The sequence below is a fragment of the Mangifera indica genome, chromosome 4, assembly GCF_011075055.1.
Source record: "Mangifera indica cultivar Alphonso chromosome 4, CATAS_Mindica_2.1, whole genome shotgun sequence".
NCBI classification, from domain to species: domain Eukaryota; kingdom Viridiplantae; phylum Streptophyta; class Magnoliopsida; order Sapindales; family Anacardiaceae; genus Mangifera; species Mangifera indica.
Genome location: NC_058140.1, coordinates 16,133,082 through 16,152,005, shown reverse-complemented (window position 1 = coordinate 16,152,005; position 18,924 = coordinate 16,133,082). Strand labels below are relative to the sequence as shown.

Here is an 18,924-nt window from a genome sequence, read left to right as displayed (position 1 = left end):
ATTGGATTTTTTCGGAGACATAACAAAGTTATATGCACCCGAAAAAGTAGTTTGTTTGATAAAGAAGAAAATTTCAACATAAGCAACGAGGATTTAAAAAAAGTTGTGAAAAGCAATTTTTAGTAGAGTTTTTTCCCTATGAATATATTTTTTAGATTTTACTTTTACAGAAAAAAAATCACAAAATCTCTTGTAATATTAAATTCTCACAAACTTGGTACTTTCATTCATTGCGACGAAAACTAAACTTACTTTTAAACAAGAGCAAGAACAATTTTATATCAAAATATATATGAATGGGAAATCCATCGTAAATCATCCATACATAAAAGTCAATATGCATAATCTTAAAATACAAGAACATAGTCTGAATATTAAATAACATAAACATGGAACAATGACTTGTTCCTCATCATGTAACTTTCTGTTGGCTGACCCGTCCTCTCGCAGTTTCATTTAATCATATTTTACTCGTAAAATAATATTAAAAAAAAAAAAACTCATGAATATGAAAATATTTTGTAAGTAAAAGGCATTAGGACTTGAACATAGCTTATTCTTATCTTTAGTATTCCATCTCATAAATCTTATGCAATCTTAGCATGTATCAATCATCATCACAACTGAGTTATTTTTAGTCACTCATTTCTCTTATTCTTTGTAGATGACAAATGATTTGTAGGTAATGAGTGATTTGACAATCAGGTCAGCCATGGATGATGCATGAAAAAACCTAGACTTGAGTAAATTTTCTTATGTTTTGTAAAGGGCCAAAGGACTATTTTCCACCCAAGGTATATTGTATTCTTAAGTTTTTCTCCATTAACTTTGATAATAACAAATACCCACCCATAAACAGTTAAAATTAACAGAACGCTAACACTTTAAAATTTTATCTCTTTTTGTCTCTCTAAACTTTAAAAACTAAAGTTTTCCCCCAATCCAAGTTTTCAAAAATTATATTTTCCCCCCTAGGGTTTTTAAACCTTCAAATCCAATTTTTTTTACGACGATCAGTGATCTCCAAGCACCTACTCTCCCTCTCGGATGGCCTTTCCTTCCAGTTGTACACCTCTGATGTTGTATGGCATCGTCGTCGACGAAGACGATTTATCTTTGTCTCAACGAAGATGCAATGTCTTCATTGACTGCGATGCCTAGGAGAAGATGACGTTGCACGGTCAGAAAGAGGAGACGCCGAGGAGGAGGAGACGTCACCTGGAGATCGTCGGTCTTTGTCGAAAAATTCAATCCGAAAGTCTGGAAACCCTAGGGGGGAAATGTTGTTTTTGAAAACGTGGGTTAGGAAAAAATTGTTAGTTGTTAGGGTTTGGAGGTAAAAAAGAAATTAAATTTAAGTTTATTTTTAATATTACAGGTAAAATAACGATTTTGGCCTTGAATATGTCAACCTGGCCTTTTTTTTAATAGCTCATGGGTAGGTAAATGGGCTTTTCAAAGTTAACGAGGGGGGTATTGTAGAAAAAGCATAACTTGGGTGGGAAATAGTAGTTTGGCCTTTTGTAAAGTGTATACCTTTTTAATCATATTAAAGTAGTCAAGTGAAACTAGAACATGAATAACTTATGAAGATGAGTGTTACGATTAATTAAGCTTTTAAATGATGAAAATGATTCCAGGCATGGCATGCGTTGGTCTTCTCATCAATCTTGTATGTATCTCTTATTAATCGAGTCATTTTAATTGAATTAATTACCTATGAAAATCCCATTCTCCTGCTCCGGGGTTTATCTCCTCAACCACCGAGGAATCTCTCCGGCGAGACTTCGCCGCCAAGCAATCCGCCGTCGAGGCCCAGGGAAACACCGTTAGGGCTCTTAAAGCTGCCGGAGCCGCCAAGCCTGAAATCGATGCAGCGATTGAGGCCTTGAACCGGTTGAAGATTGAGAAGGCGGCGGTGGAGAGGGAGCTTCAGAGTGTTATTAGTGGTGGCAGCGGGGATGGCTCCGTTAGCAGAGAGGGGTTCCGTCAGGCCGTGCTTAACACTCTTGAACGGCGTGTGTTTTATATTCCGTCGTTTAGGATTTACCGAGGTGTAGCTGGGCTTTATGATTTTGGACCTCCCGGTTGCGCCCTCAAGTCTAACGTTCTTGCTTTCTGGCGTCAGGTAATCTGTTCATTGTGATTGTTGCTGATTCTAGGTGGTCGATTAGTTTCGAAATGATTTTAAATGTAAGCGAGATGATTGGTTTGCCAAAGTTCATTCATTATGGAACAGTTACTCAGAATTCGAAACTTTGGTAGCGTAACTGGAGGAATGCAAAACATGGTTACTGGAATAATGCAAAATATGCGGTCACGCTGCATGAGTAATGCAGACCATCCCTTAAGATTACTGGAGTAATGTTGAACATCCGGTGGCGCCCCTGGAGTATCTCAAAACATCCTGTAACGTTACTGGTGTCATGTAAAACCTGCATTCAAGAACTCCTATAACATTGTATGTTGATTTGCGCATTAAATATCCACCAGAAACCTCCACTCCGTTAATGTTACCACAATGGAAAACGTTGGAAGTGATCTATTTTTTTTGTAATATTTCTTAAAACCTTAACTCAGAACCCGTAATGCGGAACCCCAGTAGCACACGTGGAATGTGGAACTCCAGTAGCATATCTGGAATGTGAAGCCCTGCAGTTAGCTTTTGGTTATTATTTGATAATTGTGGAGGAATTACTTTGTGAATTCTGGGTTAGGCACATTTGTACTGAGCTGTTAGATTTTGGTCATTTTTTCCCTTCATTTTGTAAAAATAATTCGTAAAATGATACTTACCGGGGCAAATTATGTATTCAAGTTATGGTAATGTTGTTCACAGCTACTCCTGACCCCGTGATATAATTTCTTTGTTTAGAAACTAAGAGATTTTTTTGGTTCTCAGCATTTTGTTCTTGAGGAGAACATGCTGGAGCTTGACTGCCCTTGTGTTACTCCTGAGGTTGTCCTGAAAGCGTCTGGTCATGTTGATAAATTCACTGACCTTATGGTTAAGGATGAGAAAACAGGGACTTGTTACCGTGCTGGCCACTTGCTTAAGGATTTTTGCAATGAAAAGCTTCAGAAAGAACTTAGCATATCTGCAGAGAAGGCGGCTGAACTTAGGCATGTTCTTGCAGTTTTGGATGATCTCTCAGCTGAAGAGCTGGGTGCAAAGATCAAGGAGTATGGTATTACAGCTCCAGACATTTACTGTACAATTCTCAAAGACGAGAGAAGAATTGCCATTTCTTTTTTATGCTTGCCAACAAGTAATTATTTCACGAGTTAATTGAAAAACAAAATTATAATATAAAATAATGATAATATATTATTTAAATATTTAATTAAATACTTAAAATTAGATAAATATATATAATTTTATCGAATGAAAAAAACTAAAGTGAGAAAAGATTGATCATGTCCAACTTACCAATTGAAAACACAATGATATTTGTAATTCATCTAACTGAAATATCTGAAATTGTTACATTATTAATTGTTGAAGCACTCCCTGAATAACCTTCCCAATGTACTATTGTAGATTTATTTTGTTTTGAGAAAGCGGGCTTCTTTGGGATCATCATAATTGAATTTTCAGTTTTGAGCATAGAGAAAACTTCCAGCATGGATGGCCTATCCGTTGGATTTTCTTGGACACATAACAAAGCTATATGCAAGCATCTCGTTAATTTGCATGACAAAGATGTATCGTCTAGTGATTCATCCATGAATTCCGTGGCTTTACCATGATTCCACAGCTCATAAGCCTGAAAATTATCAAATAAATTATTTTAATGCAATTAAATTTTAAACTAATAGCTTTTAAATATATTAAACTTACGTAGTCTAGAAGACTTAAATTTTCATCAGGACCATATAAAAGTGAAATCCTTTTGCCACTTATGATCTGTAGAAGTAGAACCCCAAAACTATAAACATCGGATTTGGTAGAGTATATGCCTCTTAGAACATATTCAGGAGGAACATAACCACTACATACAAAACATGACAAAGTTAATTAATTATATAAACAATAAAATTATATATACATACTTTTGAGTATACAATTATATAAATGATGTGTCATTACATGATTGACTTATTTTAAATTAAGTCACATCTAATTACATAATGATATATTATTTGTATACTCAATTATGTACTAAAAAATATGACAAACAAATTCTTCACTCAATAATTTTATATTGAGAGCATATAAACTTACAGTGTTCTGACAATACGACTTGTGTTTGCTTCAAGATCGTCTTTGGCGAATATTCTAGCCATTCCAAAATCTGATATTTTAGGTTTCATTTCTTCATCTAATAACACATTGCTAACTTTTAAATCTCGATGAATAATGATTAACCTTGAATATTCTTGGAGATATAAAAGTCCTTGAGTAATTCCTTCAATAATATGTACCCGCTTACTCCAATCCAAAATAAGACGTCTAATGGGGTCTACATGAAATTTAAGCATATATAAAACATCAATGCAAAAACTTTTGTTTCAAAAGGAGAAAAAGTAGCAGAAATTGAAAATAAAAGGCTGACCAAAAAGGTAGAAGTCTAAGCTTTTGTTTTGCATGTATTCGTAGATGATTATTTGTTCTTCCTTGTCAATGCAAAAACCCAAAACTCGAACAAGATTTACATGTTGGAGCTTGGCAGTCAGCATAACCTCATTCTTAAATTCCTCATATCCTTGGGTGGATGTTTTTGAAAGTTTCTTCGCAGCAATTACCAGTCCATTTGACAATATTCCCTAGCAGAATGCAGTCAAATTCGTTGGTACCTTTTAATACATATATAAAGCGTGCATGCTATATATGTTCCTCCTAAAGCATATATAGCTAGAAAATTTACAATGATAACAAGCATATTGAAAGTTACCTTGTAAACAGGGCCATATCCTCCTTGTCCAAGCTTATTTTCAATTGAAAATCCATTGGTTGCTGCCTCTATCTCGGCCAATGTATATTCTGTCAGACTAGGAATGTTGGAATTAAAATCTCCAGCAGATGATGCTGTCAACCAAGAAATCAAACGAAAAGATAAAAATTTAAATAATTGGACAAAGACAAAGAAGAAAATTGAAAAAAATTGGAGAATTATTAATATTCTTAAACAAACTTACCTTTTAATTTTAGATTTTTCCTCCAGTAGTAAAATATAAAAAATATTCCTATTAGAAGAGCAACAGCAGCTGTTGTAGACAAAGGAATTACTAACGAAGGCCTCTTTTTGTTTTTTCTACTTTCATCATCCACCTGAACCGAGGAACTTTTTATCTCCACTTCAGCTGGAAAAATAGTTAATCAATAATGTTAATGTAATTAAAGATCGCAATTCAAAAGGATAGGAGACAAATCTAGCATAACTTAGGTTACCTGCAGTTTCAGAGAGCACCCAGTTAACATCATAGGAGACTTGCCACACATAGTAGCCAAGTAGCTTTTTCTCCTTGGCATAAGAAATCTTAGCTCTAATGGCCTCAACATCGTCAAAACCAATCCAAGTTGTTCCCTCTGACCAGTAATTCACCACATAAGTTGAATTGTACATTACAGGAGCATCTCGACCATATTGCTCAATGTAATTCTTGATTTCCCTATAGGTTACAAATCCATCAGGTTCAGAAATGGCGGGTCCCGTTGCTGCTGCACCAATACCATTGTCCATCGGGCTCTTCAGCGTCCATGCATAGCCATAGAAAGACAAAGACAAAACAATTTTATTAGCTGATAGTCCTTGGTTGATCCATTCTGTTGTACCATGATCTGTATTAACAGAAGTAACTGGATCATACAGAGCTGAATGAGCACCAGTAAAGTTGCTCCAGAGAGGACTGGTGAACTCACTGGACAAAACATGGACCCAATCCAAATACCGTTGTATCTTCGCGACAGGGTAACTTTCTGAGGATACCGATGGCAAATAGTTAACTCGAGCCGTCAAGATTAGTTGTGACTGGTTGGAGTTTTTCGCCTCCAAATCAGCAGCAGCTTTTAACTCTTGAAATAGAACACCCACATTGAACATATCAGAAGATGTGTTTGGATATTGCCAAGCAAAGTCAAGGCCTTGAAAGCCGTAACGTCGGGCTATTCTTATCGAGGAATCGATGAAGGATTTTCTGTAAGAAGAATTGCTAACCATGGAAGAAAATGTTGAGTAATTTGCATTTTTACCCCCAATGGATAGCAGTGTAGTGACAGATGGGTTGTTTTGTTTCACAGTATGTGTGAAGGTAGACAGGTGTTCTTCTTCATCTGGCGATAAAGAAAGCTGGTAGGAGGTGGAATTCACAGTAGTATAAGCACAAATAATGTGGGTGAAGAGAGAAGAATTTATCTCCGAAAGGGGGATCTCGATTGTTGAACACCAGTAATAACCAACCCTAACCCAGTTTGTTTGTGCTATAGAAATAGAAAGGAAAATATAGAAAAGATCGATCGTGATAAGCTTTAGCATCATTTGAAAAGCTTCTTGATTGGAACCAAACTTGCTATCTATCAACTTGTTTGTGCTACTTATGTATATGCATATCTGAAGGGGAGGAGAAAGTAGTGCTGAATTTTCTTCCCTACAGTTTGCTTGGTTTAAACGTGGAAACTTCTACCCATCAAGGAAAAAGATGGAAATTTTGGTGCTGGAAAGGGAATGTAGATGGAAACTTTTGTGCAAAGAATTTTCACATTTGAAAAACTTTAGATTAATATAATGTATAAGAATTTTATCTATAAATTATTTTTTATTGTCTTATTTTTTTACTTAACATCTGTTTTTATATACAATTTTTAATTAACCTTATTTGAGTTACGAATATAAATATTTAGATAGAGTTAAACGAATTTATCCCAATTTACAAGAGAGTTTTTTTTTCAAGTTGAGCTATGTTCAACTTAATAATCTGACTATAGTAGATAAATTCTGATAAAAAAAATCACCAATTTTTAAATTAAAATTTACTCTAAATGAGTTTAGTTTTCTATTTGGGGAATGAATCTAGGAGTTTTAGTAGATGAATGTTGTGTTGTTTTAATGAAAATTTGGTTAATTTGGTTGAAAAGCTGATTTATGAAAGGTAAGAGTGTATTTTGATGGTATTAAATAATAGATGAAAATCACGAAAAATTTATTGATATGCGTGATGTCAGCTCTAATTTTTAATTTGTAAAAATTTAAATTTTAATTTATGAGTAAAATTTTATTAAAAAATTCAGTTAAAATTAAAAATAAAATTATTATGTAATAAACAAATTTAAAAAACTAAAATTTTATTATATTTTTTATTTAATTTTAAAATATAATAATTCTCCTTCATTTAAAATTAAAAAAAAAAATTATTCTTAAAATTTTAAAATCATTATCAAAAATAGTAAAATTCATCGTCTTCAAACGATCAACTCTCCTTCTCTATTTATCTCCGATCGATATCAAGGATTTTTAAATATTAATTTATTTCTTATGTAACTCTAAACTCGTCTTTTAGGCTATGACTTTATTTTTTATTGGCTGTTAAGGTCTTGGTCTTCTTCTTTGTCAAAGATCTGAGCCATGGGCAGGTGAAGTTAATGACCTCGTTTTTCAGTCAATGTAGCGTGAAACCAGCGTAGTTGGGCCATAAGCGGGGAATAAAAAAAAGATTAATTAATTATACTGATACATCTTTGTATTTTTTACCTCCATTTTCTAATGTTCAGTCATTCTGTAACCATTCCAAGTATGAATACCAGAAGATTTGTCAATCACTTATTATTATGTGTTTAATTTTTATATATAAATTTATATAAAAATAATAATATATTATTATATAATTAATATTATTTTATCTTTAATTTTGAATTTTTCAATTATATAAAAATTTATCATTGTTTATGGATAAACTTATGTATATAATACTATTTTTATCATATTATTACAATCTGCAACTACAGTATAACTCTCAAAGACTTCTTGAAAATTGCTTTTTTTTTTTTTTTGGTGCTATTGACAATTACAACATTCTAACTAGTAATCTCTGCATCAAAGAGAAACCAGCCACATCTAATATTTTTACTAACTTATTGCCATATCATCAATTACAAAATACAAAATTATGAGTCGGAATAATAAAGAAACTGAAGATAGAAAGAATTAATCATGTCCAAACTTACCAGAGTTAAAGTTTGTGATTCATTTACTTGAAACATATGAAACTGTTACATCATTAATTAACTAAGGTAAGTACCCTTTGAATAACTTTTCAAATATACCGTTGTAGATTTCTTTTGTTCCAAGAAATCAAACATCTTCGTAACATAAAACTAGCATTTTACTTTTGAGTAGAGATATCCAGGATTTTTTCAGAGGCATAACAAAGTTATATGCACCCGAAAAAATAGTTTGTTTGATAAAGAAGAAAATTTCAGCATAAGCGACCAGGAGTTCAAATTAGTTTGATTTTCTGTAACAATAAAACACTAATATTTTGATTTTATAATTTTACCACACCAATTTAAAAGAAACAAGTAATAAGTCAGGTTTGATATCCCAAAGAACGGTTACATTTTGTTTTTATGACCCCAAATTATAGCAAAACAGAGAAGAGAAGTCAGATTTAATCTCGTGACACTGAAATCCTAACATTGAAAGATGTTGAGAGTTGCATGGAGGAGGCTATCATCTCAGCCATGGAAGCCACCGAACACAACCTCAGTCTTCCTTGCCGGAAACACTTCCCCTTTTAATCATGCCCCCTTGAAAGATGTTGAATGTTAAGGGCTGTCTCTTTTTAATCAGGCTTTGTTGTACGAATTTCTGAATCAAAAAAACTTGGCTTTGATTACGAGCTTTTGATATTTTTGAAATGAAGATAATTGGAATCAACTGTTGTAAACTGATGATGGTTCTAGGAAGATTTGTAGCTATATTTCACAAATTGTGTAACTCATTACGGATCAGTAATCTTTACCGACAGTAAGACTGCATTGACACAAATATTTTCTACAGTTTTGTTTTTGTTTGTACTGAGCCGTATAAAGTAAATTTTCACACTAAATGAAGTTTTGGGGGATATTGATAGGGTGTTTGGCTTCATCACTTTGACACTTTTTTTTTTTTAAATCATACTATATATATCGTGTATTATTGTAAGCTATTAATAACAGTAATTGTTAATAAAAAAAATCAGTTTCATTCCACTTAAGCTAATTGGTTTTGACATTAGGGCTTCAAAGTTGATTAGGATCTCTAATCATGTATTTGGTATTAATAAATTTATATAGTTGACATCACTGGTCAACTTGCCTCTCCTGGATTTTAAAAACTATCACCATTGCCCCTTTCTGCATTAACTTCAGTCTTAAACTTTTCAAGTATTGGAAGAGACACTGTTAGTTATGATGTTCCCATGCGAAGTTGAAATATGCATTATGATACACCCACTCCTCAAGGGAGTGCAAGTCAAGGTATTTTGATAGACATGATTATTGATCTTTGAAAATAAATTGCATCTTATGATTTGAACATTTATAATAATGTCTAGTTCTCATGTAAGATTCAAATTATAGAGCAATTAATGGCAGCCATATAAACTTCTCATGATGTGGTGTCACCGAATTAGCAGTCTTGCGTATACAATAATGGCAGTTTGCCTCCATATATATCAGGAAGCTGGCTCTCATCAATGTCTTCAAGCAGAGTGCACTTCATTTTTTTTTCTTCTCAGCAAACATTATATGCAAAGATTTAATATTAAAGATAAAACAACACTCAATACAAAGTTATATATATTATTTGTACATATATTTTTATTGATATAATAGATTATGACTGATAAATGTTCTTATTAGTCTTTTTTCTTAATTATATCTTTAATTTTATTCATTAGTTTTCTATTATTTTAAGTTTATGCCACGTACCACGTATATTTATATATTTCACATTTTAAAAGATTTATTACATAAACATGTTTAAGTTAAAATTTATTGTATCATAAGACTTTTTTACTGATATTTTCATTTTAAAAAATTAAAAAGTGATTTTTACATTTATTGTGCAGAGCTCTAACCCAAATGAGATGTCAATGGTATTGGGTAATTTCATAAGGTTCCACGCTTTTATTATTAGCCATAACTTTATTTTTTTCTTTCATGGTACTGAATTGTTTGTATGATTGAAAGTTTATGATAGCTTTAGAATGAATTGTTAAATCAAATAATCTAATTGATATCATGATTTTTTTTTATTGAGATATACATAATAATACTTTATGATAACAAATCATCTTTACCTAGTAGATTTTTTTTATTAAAGTTTCTATAACCATGTTCTTCGTTTAATTTATTATAAAATCAATCCACCAATTTTTTATTAGAAACGTTATTTACATTGATCTCAATTTCATGCAATTTTGTTAACCTTATAAACTCATTTTCTTTGTTAATTCAACCATAACACCATCATGCCTTATAGTCAAACGAATAATTAAACAAATCTATTTTGTCTTCCCTCAAAAAAGAAAAAATATGATGCAATAAGGAATTATTCTTGGATTTAGTCTTGTCTCAATGGACTTACAAATCCTTACATGAAACAAGCGTAAACTCAAAATGTTAAACTTGAGGTTTTTTTAAGTCCAAAACTTGAGGTATAAATTTACAAAGAATTTTATTTCTAAAATACTATTACATCCTAACTGTTTTACCAGATAAATATACTATAAAAAATATTACGTTTATATCATTCTATTGTAAAAGTCTTGTAATATTGAAAATTTAGCAAAATAATTACTATGAATATGTTGCTAACTTCAATAATTTCCAAATGTAAATATGAAATCTCTCTTAGGCTTGATCTATTTACCAAACCCCATATTTCAAAATTCTAACCTCTTGATCTATAACACTTAATACTTTTTATTATTACTCTTTACCATGTAATTGAGCTCTGACTGAGAACAGAATTGGTTATGATTAATCCCTTCTAGCTTCAGTTTCCTTATTATTAAGTCATAAATATTTTTTATTTTCATTTGCGGCAAATAATATTATGGTTGGATAATAGCTGGTTTCACACTGCGTTGACTGCATTATTAGGTCTACGCTTCCTATGGTAATTTGACCCGTGACAACCACGGTCCCGTATCTTGGATAAATATGAAGACCAGAACTTCATCAGCCAATTAATAAGGGCAAAGCACTATTTTTTAGGCAAATTTTAATATAAAAATAAATATATATTTATTATTTTTTAAAAATTTATATACTTATCCACAGATTAATTATCATAAAAATATTTTATTAGGATTAAGAGTAAAATTATTATTTTAGTAATAATATTAAAAATATATTATTTTATTTTATTTTTTCTTCAGGGTTTTGAAAACTCTTATATCACCCTCTAGTCTTAATTTTGAAAAATAATTTTTTTCTTTCAAATATTTAGGGTTTTCTCTCCTCTTTAATGATGGTGATAACGGTCGTTATAGTCTCTACCTTTAGCCCGACTATCTCTTTCTTTGACAAATGATGTCGATGGAGATGAAATTTTTTGTTTTAGTTGACATCGTCAACTGAGAAGGAAAACAACCACACTAAAGGTGGAGACAATGACAACCACAGTCGCCATCGTTAGAAAGGGGAGAAAACTCTAAGAATTTGGGAGGGAGGGGGAAGTTATTTTGAAGTTGTAGGGTGAAATACAAGTTTTCAAAACCTAAGGAAGAAATAAAATAAAATATATTTTAATATTATTGATAAAATGATAATTTTAATCTTAACCTAATAAATTTTTTTAATAATAATTAGTTTATGTATAAATATTTAAATTTTTTAAAAACTATAAAAATGTATTTCTCTTTGTATTAAAATTTAAGCGAAAAATAGTTCTTTGACCAATTAATAAATAAATACAACCCTCACCTTAACAGGAGTTTGGAATTGCTATGGTTTAGTTAGGTAAGAAATAAATTATTATTTAAAAAGTCTTTTGTTTATTTCAGAAAGTGATATGAATACAAGAATTCCAAAAGTTAGATTTTTTCAATGTTTTAGGGTTAAAAAACGCCTTTAGTGGCGTAAATTGAAATTAAAGAAAAAAAAAACTTAAATTCATTTTTCATATGAATAATTTTATAATCAAATTAATAGTGTGGTGTAAGGACACCCCCGATCCATTGACTCCAACTGATAAGTCTCTAACCAAGTCAACAACTTATGAGAGAATGCATCATATCCTATTCATGTTGGAGGAGCAAATTTGAGGATTGATTGACACCCGCATGAGTCAAATAAAAAATCGAATAAGTAAATTAGAGATTTTGATACCATCTCTTGTGGATTCAATGGCAACTCATTAGAATGCTTCAGGCAAATATAATATAAGTTTAAATTTTCGTTAAAATGACAAAAATCTAAACTAAACTAAATGTATGCAGGATAATATATGTTTTGTATTCGTGTCCATTGAATGGATAGATGACCATCCAGAGGGTGATCCCCCAAAAAAAAAAAAAAAACATTAGTTTTCTTGTTAATTAAAATAAAATTAATCAAATTCTACCTCAAATTATAACAATATTGAAAGAAAATTACTGAAAAAAACATATACCATTTAACCTCAAATTCACTCAAATATAATTTCACCCAAAATTCATGCTTACTGTGATTTGACCATACCTGGTGGGTCGGACCAACTGGCCCCATAGACATTGCTATCGAGCCAAACATATATATATATGGGAAAAGGACTATTTCCCACCAATTTTTTAGGCATTCTTAAACCTATACCTATGAAAGATTAAAAACTTTTTTTTTTTACCTATGATCAAATTGCCTCTAATTTTTCAGTTAGGGACAGGGGTAAAATCATTATTTTACTGTTTATATTAAAAAGTTATAAAGTTTATTATTTTTCATCCCCCTTAGGTTTTAGAAACTCACATTTCACCTTTACCTAAAGTTTTTAAATTTTGAAAACTAACATTTTCACCCCTAAATCTAAGGTTTCCATAATTTTCAAAATGCAATCGGCCCCCATAACTTTCAAAACTAACAGTTTTACCCCCATTATTCAACTTCATCTTCCAACGTTGTCACTGACCTCCTCTTTCTCCTGATGCGATGGCGGTGGTGTGGCGAAGAGAGTCTCTTCATCGCATGGTGCAACGAAGAGACGAAGATCTTTTCGTCGCACGATGCGACAAAAAGACAGAGATATCTTCGTCGTACCACCGTGCGACGAAGAGGTCTCTCTTCGTTGCTCCACCCAAGCGACAAAGGACGATGCTCGTTGCTCGTCTGTTCTTCCAAATCTGGATGATGTTTCGTCATCTAGATCTGGGTGACGAAAGGTCATCCTTCGTCATCCTTTGTAGTCGAAGATGAGAGATCGATTGAATGCGTTGGTCGTCGATGATGGCCGGAGAAGGAAGTAAACCTTCGAGGTGAAATCTAAACTTTTCAAATTTTGAGGATGAGTTAGTTGTTAGTTTTTAAAACCTGAAAGGGGGAAATGGTGAAATTTTAAAGTTTCAAGGCTTTAAACAGTAAAATAACGATTTTACCCCTGTTCCTAACTAAAAAATTGGACGACAATTTAGTCATGGGTGGGAAAAAATGTTTTTAATCTCCCGTAGGTATAAGTTTGAGATAGGCCTAAAAAATGGGTGGGAAATAGTCCTTTGCCCTATATATATAAAAGAAATCCTATCATATCTATCGCAAAAAATAAATAAACCCTAATACCTAGTAGAATATTATCAAACATTTTTATTTCCCTTACGAAAAATATCATATGCCACCTCGCTCGAATTTCTCTTAGTACAATTTCATTTATCCCTAAAAAGCATGCTAAAAATTTTCATTTTACTCGTATCATTAGAATTTTGTTTGTAGGTATTATCATACATACTTGCTAAATGGCTGATGAAAATTTCATGTCAAATATGTTGTTCTATACCACAAAAATACACTCTTACCCTTTCTAAATTACTTTTTCATCAATAGTAAACGAATTTTCACTAAAAATCACAACATTCATCAACTAAAATTCCTAAACTCATACTCTAAGAGAAAACACAATAAAAAACAATAAATATTTAAAATCACAAAAAAAAGAACTCTAAAATATGACAGATTAATATTGTACTAAACTTCAAATCCATTTAGAGTAATTTTTAATTTAGAAAATGGTGATTTTTTGTTGGAATTTCTCTATTATCAACAAATTTTTATTTTGAATATGATTCAACTTCTTAGGGGAAAAACTCTTTTATCATTTGGAGTAATTTATTCAACTCTATTGTAATGTTTATATTTGAAAAACCCTCATAATGTCAACTAAAATTGAATAAACCCTCTCAAATAAGATTAATTTAACTAGTTGTATATAAAAATAGATGTTAAGCCAAATAATATGACTGTAAAAAATGATTTATATATAAAAATCTTATACATCATTTATTAACCTAAAATTTTTCGCATGTGTAAACTTATATATCCCGAAATATTAAACAGAATTTACCCGAATCAGTCAATTTGATGGGATGTTCTACCACCCCTTTCCAGCAGCGAAGTTTCCATCTTTTTGCTTGATTGGATTTCATGTGCGAATGGTTGGAGTTTCCGTGCACAAACTATGTTGGGAAGAAAATTCAACATACTTTCTCCTTCACTAGGGGTATGCATATAAATAAGTAACACAAACGAGCTGACAGACAGCAAGTTTGGTTTCAATCAAGCAGCTTATCAAATGATGCAAAAGATTATCATTATTGATCTTTTTTATATTTTCCTTTCCATTTCTATAGCGCAAACAAACTGGGTTAGGGTTGGTTATTAGTGGTATTCAACATACGAGATCCCCGTTTCGTAGATAAATTCTTCTATCTTCAGCCACATTATTTGTGCTTTTACCACTGTGAATTCCACCTCCTATCAGCTTGCTTTATCACCGCCTGAAGAAGAACACCTGTCTACCTTCACATATACTGTCAAACAAAACGACCCCTCTGTCACTACACTGCTATCCATTGGGGGTCAAAATGGAGATTATTCAACCTTTTCTTCAATGGTAAGCAATTCTTCTTACAGAAAATCCTTTATCGATTCCTCCATAAAAATAGCCCGACGTTACGGCTTTCAAGGTCTTGACTTAGCTTGGCATCATCCAAACACATCCTCGGATATGTTCAATGTGGGTGTTCTATTTCAAGAGTTGAAAGCTGCTGCTGATTTACAGGATAAAATCTCCAACCAGTCACAACTAATCTTGACGGCTAGGTTAAATATTCGCCGGCCGAATATCAGAAAGTTACCCTATCGCGATGATACGACAATATTTGGATTGGGTCCATGTTTTGTCCAGTGACTTCACTAGTGCTCATGAAGCCCTGTATGATCCAAGTACTTTTGTTAATACGGATTATGGTGTAAAAGGATGGATCAACGAAGGATTATCAGCTAAGAAGATTGTTTTGTGTTTTTCTTTCTATGGCTATGCACGGACGCTCAAGAGCTCAATGGACAATGGTATTGGTGTATCGGAAATATAAATTGGGTTTACAAATACGTAGATTATGTTATATTCATTAGAAGTGAGACTCTTTTTCTTTCTTCTTTATTTGAGTTTCCAACACCTCCACTTAAGTGCAAGTACCTAGGTTGTTAATACAAGCACCTAGGTTGTTAAACCTGTCTCTCGGCTCAACCAACTTTTTGATTGGATGCGTTGTCACTTGTATCCAAGAACACTTACGCTGTTAAACCCGCCGTTTGGCTCGTGCTTTGATACCATATTAGAAATATATATTGGACTTATAATTGTGAAAATTGAAATCTATATTACACAAAATCAATTGACTTATGTTAAAGTCCAATTTACACACTTATATATCACTCTCTTATATTCTATTTATTAGATGTGAGACTCTCTTTCTTTATTTTTTATTTGAGTCTCCAACATGGTGCAGCAGCAATGGGAGCCGCCATAAATAAACAGAGTGGACGTGTAAGCTATAGGGAAATCAAGAATTACATAGAGCAATATGGTCGAGATTGAAACGAAAACTAATTGAACAGAGGAAACTAATACATTCGAATGAACTGAAAGACCTCAAACTTTATTTCTTAACTACTTTTTACAACACAATAAGCATTTTAATACAACAAATTAAGCGGGAAAAAAAAATGTATAGCTGTTGCCAACTGTCACATGTAATCTGAACCATTCACCGGAATCTAATCAGACCGTCACCAGAAACCAATCTTCGATACCGTCAGATCATTTATCCGCGCGACCAATTCTCTGATAAGAGAACTTTAAACTTCTGCTTTTTTCCCTCTTTCCTTTCGAAAGAGACAGACCTGCTCCTATTCATTGCTGCATTATAATGACACGGTGTGTTTACTCAACTTTTAATGCTTCCCGTTATTTCACTTCACAGCTCCTTTACTTCCTGCACTATTCTTTTTACACCACCTCAACTTCTTGCTTTCCAGACTTAATTTTGCTCTTCACAGAGATGCTCCTGTAATGTACAATTCAACTTATGTGGTGAATTAGTGGTCAAAGGGAACAACTTGGATTGGTTTTGACGATGTTGATGCCATTAGAGCTAAGGTTTCTTATGCCAAGGAGAAAAAGCTACTTGGCTACTATGTGTGGCTATTCTCCTATGATGTTAACTGGGTGCTTTCTAAAACTGCAGGTAACCTAAATTATGCTAGATTTCTCTTCTATCCCTTAATTCGAATTGAGATCTTTAATTATTGATTAATTATTTTTGCAGCTGAAATAAAAAGAGGTCTTCGTTAGTAATCCCTTTGTCTACAACAGCTACTGTTTCTCTTCTAGTAGGAATATTTTTTATATTTTACTGCTGGAGGAGACATCTCAAATTAAAAGGTAAGTTTGTTTAAGAATATTAATAATTCTCCAATTTTTTTCAATATCCACCTGAACAGTAATACGAGTAACTAGTAAAAAGTTGAAATAAAATCACCAAACATTAGACAATTAAAATAATATAAAAAAGTATAATAACACAAGTTATTTTTTACGTGAAAGAAACGTCTCAATGCAATGAGAAAAAGAAACCATGGGATCTAATAATTTATTTAAATTCAATATAATCAACATTGTTTACATTAGTCATAATCTGAGAAAAATATTTTACAAAAAATTAGAGTTTAATCATAATTCTAAAACAAGTAAAATACATAAAAGTTTACAAAAAAATTGATTGAAATTACCAAAAAATGTCAATATGCAGTCTTTATAATTTCAAATCTAATTATCAAGAATCAAAACTCAATCATCCAGATTAAATGTTCATACATCTAGTTGTGTACTAATTAAATAATTAAGTTAGAATAATAAACTTAAATATTTGAATATTTGAATATCAATTATTTAAATATGAAAGCAAGTTCGAATGATATACTTGAAGATCTTGACTTCAACACGATTTTTTACTTCGATATATTTTGAAAACGTTCAATAATATCTTTATTGTCAGTTGTAGCAAAAACTTTATTTTCAATGTAAATCACCGAATAATTGTTCATCCACTCATCACTCATTCAATTACGCAAATTATTTTTCACAAAATTCATTGTAGAGAATACTCTTTCAATTGTTGCAGTACCTATAGACAAAACCATTGCTAATTTTATAAGTAAGAAAACTTTATTGTAGGCAACGTCCTTCATAAACTCAACCATTTTTCTAGCAAGGTTAGGAATCCCATTGATATGAGTGAAATTAGCATTGGTGCTAATATCCTCACAATAGTTTTTAAGTTGATCATCAAGTAACCAAATATCATGTTAAGGAAAATCGACAAGATAGAATCATGTAAATTCAAGTAATTTGTTTTTGTTAAATGCAACAAAAGAGTTAATTGGATTAAGAGATGTCATACACTGAAACAACCTCATATTTACTTTATCAAAATGGTTATTGAGTTCTTATTAAATATTATCTAAAACTGTATATATCAACTTTACCTTATAATGATATTTATTTGTAACTAGTGCAATCTCTCGTTTTGTCCTCTCAAAGTTATATTCCATATTTTCTAGTATTGTTATGCCATTATTTTTGCATAGATTAGAAACTTCATTCACTAAAATGTTGAAACAAGTGTCTTCATTTATCATTTTATGCAACCGATTATTTGAAATTTATACAAATTGCATAGCATTAAGAAGGTCTTGATCTTTTCTTTGTAATGTTTGTGATAATTCATTTGTGATTCCCAATACTTTTTTCATCAAAAATAACAAAAAGACAAATTCAAAAATTTCTATGATTCATAATAAACTTTTTGCTTGACTTTCGTTTTGTCAATTGTCTCCTTCAATTTTAATCACTGTGAGCACATCAACAATAGAAGAAAATAAGTTTATAACACTATGAATTGTTTCTATGTGTGAACCTCAATGTGTATCTCTTAGTCATTTAATAATGCATTCTTGATTACAACCTCGTCTCATCTGAAGATCATCATTAGAAATTAAAGATATTATATATTCATATTGTTTATCTCGTAGAAGAGCTCTACGCTTGCAAGATGCCACTATGGTGTTTGAGAACATTGAAAGAAATTGAAAAAATTTACCCAATGTTGAATGGTTACTCACAACTTTGATTAGTGCAAGTTGGAGTTGATGAGAAAAACAATAAATGTAGAAAGCTGATTTATTTTCTCTCAATATCAAACTCTTCAAGCCATTGAACTCACCCCTCATATTGCTTACTCCATCGTACCCTTACCCCCTTATACTTGTTAAACTCAATCCATGTTTTACAAAAAAGGCATCTATTACAGTTTTCAAAGAGTGTGTAAAAATATTTTTAATATACACAATCCTCATAAAATGTTTAATAATACAACCTGCTTTGTCCACATATTGAGAAACAATAGTCATTTATT

At 31.7% G+C, this 18,924-nt stretch overlaps 2 protein-coding genes across 2 annotated transcripts in view; one reads left to right on the top strand and one right to left on the bottom strand.

Annotated features, from left to right (window-relative positions):
• Positions 1-1,729: 1,729 nt before the first annotated feature.
• Positions 1,730-18,924, top strand: part of LOC123214337 (glycine--tRNA ligase, mitochondrial 1-like) — a gene marked incomplete at its 5' end in the record, with an annotated part of 39,676 nt that continues 22,481 nt past the window's right edge. The window contains 2 exons of the mRNA XM_044634084.1: positions 1,730-2,128; positions 2,903-2,959. Of these exons, the coding sequence (XP_044490019.1) occupies positions 1,730-2,128; positions 2,903-2,959 (456 nt within the window). The remainder of the gene's footprint in view (positions 2,129-2,902; positions 2,960-18,924) is intronic.
• On the bottom strand, positions 3,427-6,504 carry LOC123213477 (cysteine-rich receptor-like protein kinase 15). The gene is made up of 7 exons (XM_044632911.1): positions 5,393-6,504; positions 5,140-5,304; positions 4,896-5,029; positions 4,557-4,767; positions 4,226-4,463; positions 3,842-3,992; positions 3,427-3,767 (listed from the first exon to the last, which is right to left on the bottom strand). Exons 1-7 carry the CDS (start codon positions 6,477-6,479, stop codon positions 3,459-3,461), a joined length of 2,295 nt encoding a protein of 764 aa, XP_044488846.1. The 5' UTR covers positions 6,480-6,504; the 3' UTR covers positions 3,427-3,458.

Bases quoted from the DNA above. Each gene is read 5' to 3' on its own strand.
- LOC123213477 (XM_044632911.1), bottom strand. From the start codon at position 6,479: ATGATGCTAAAGCTTATCACGATCGATCTTTTCTATATTTTCCTTTCT. The intron at 4,768-4,895 runs GTAACTTTCAAT...GCATTCTGCTAG, and splicing joins GATATGGCCCTGTTTACAAG to GGAATATTGTCAAATGGACT. The intron at 3,993-4,225 runs GTAAGTTTATAT...TTTTGTATGTAG, and splicing joins AGTCGTATTGTCAGAACACT to TGGTTATGTTCCTCCTGAAT.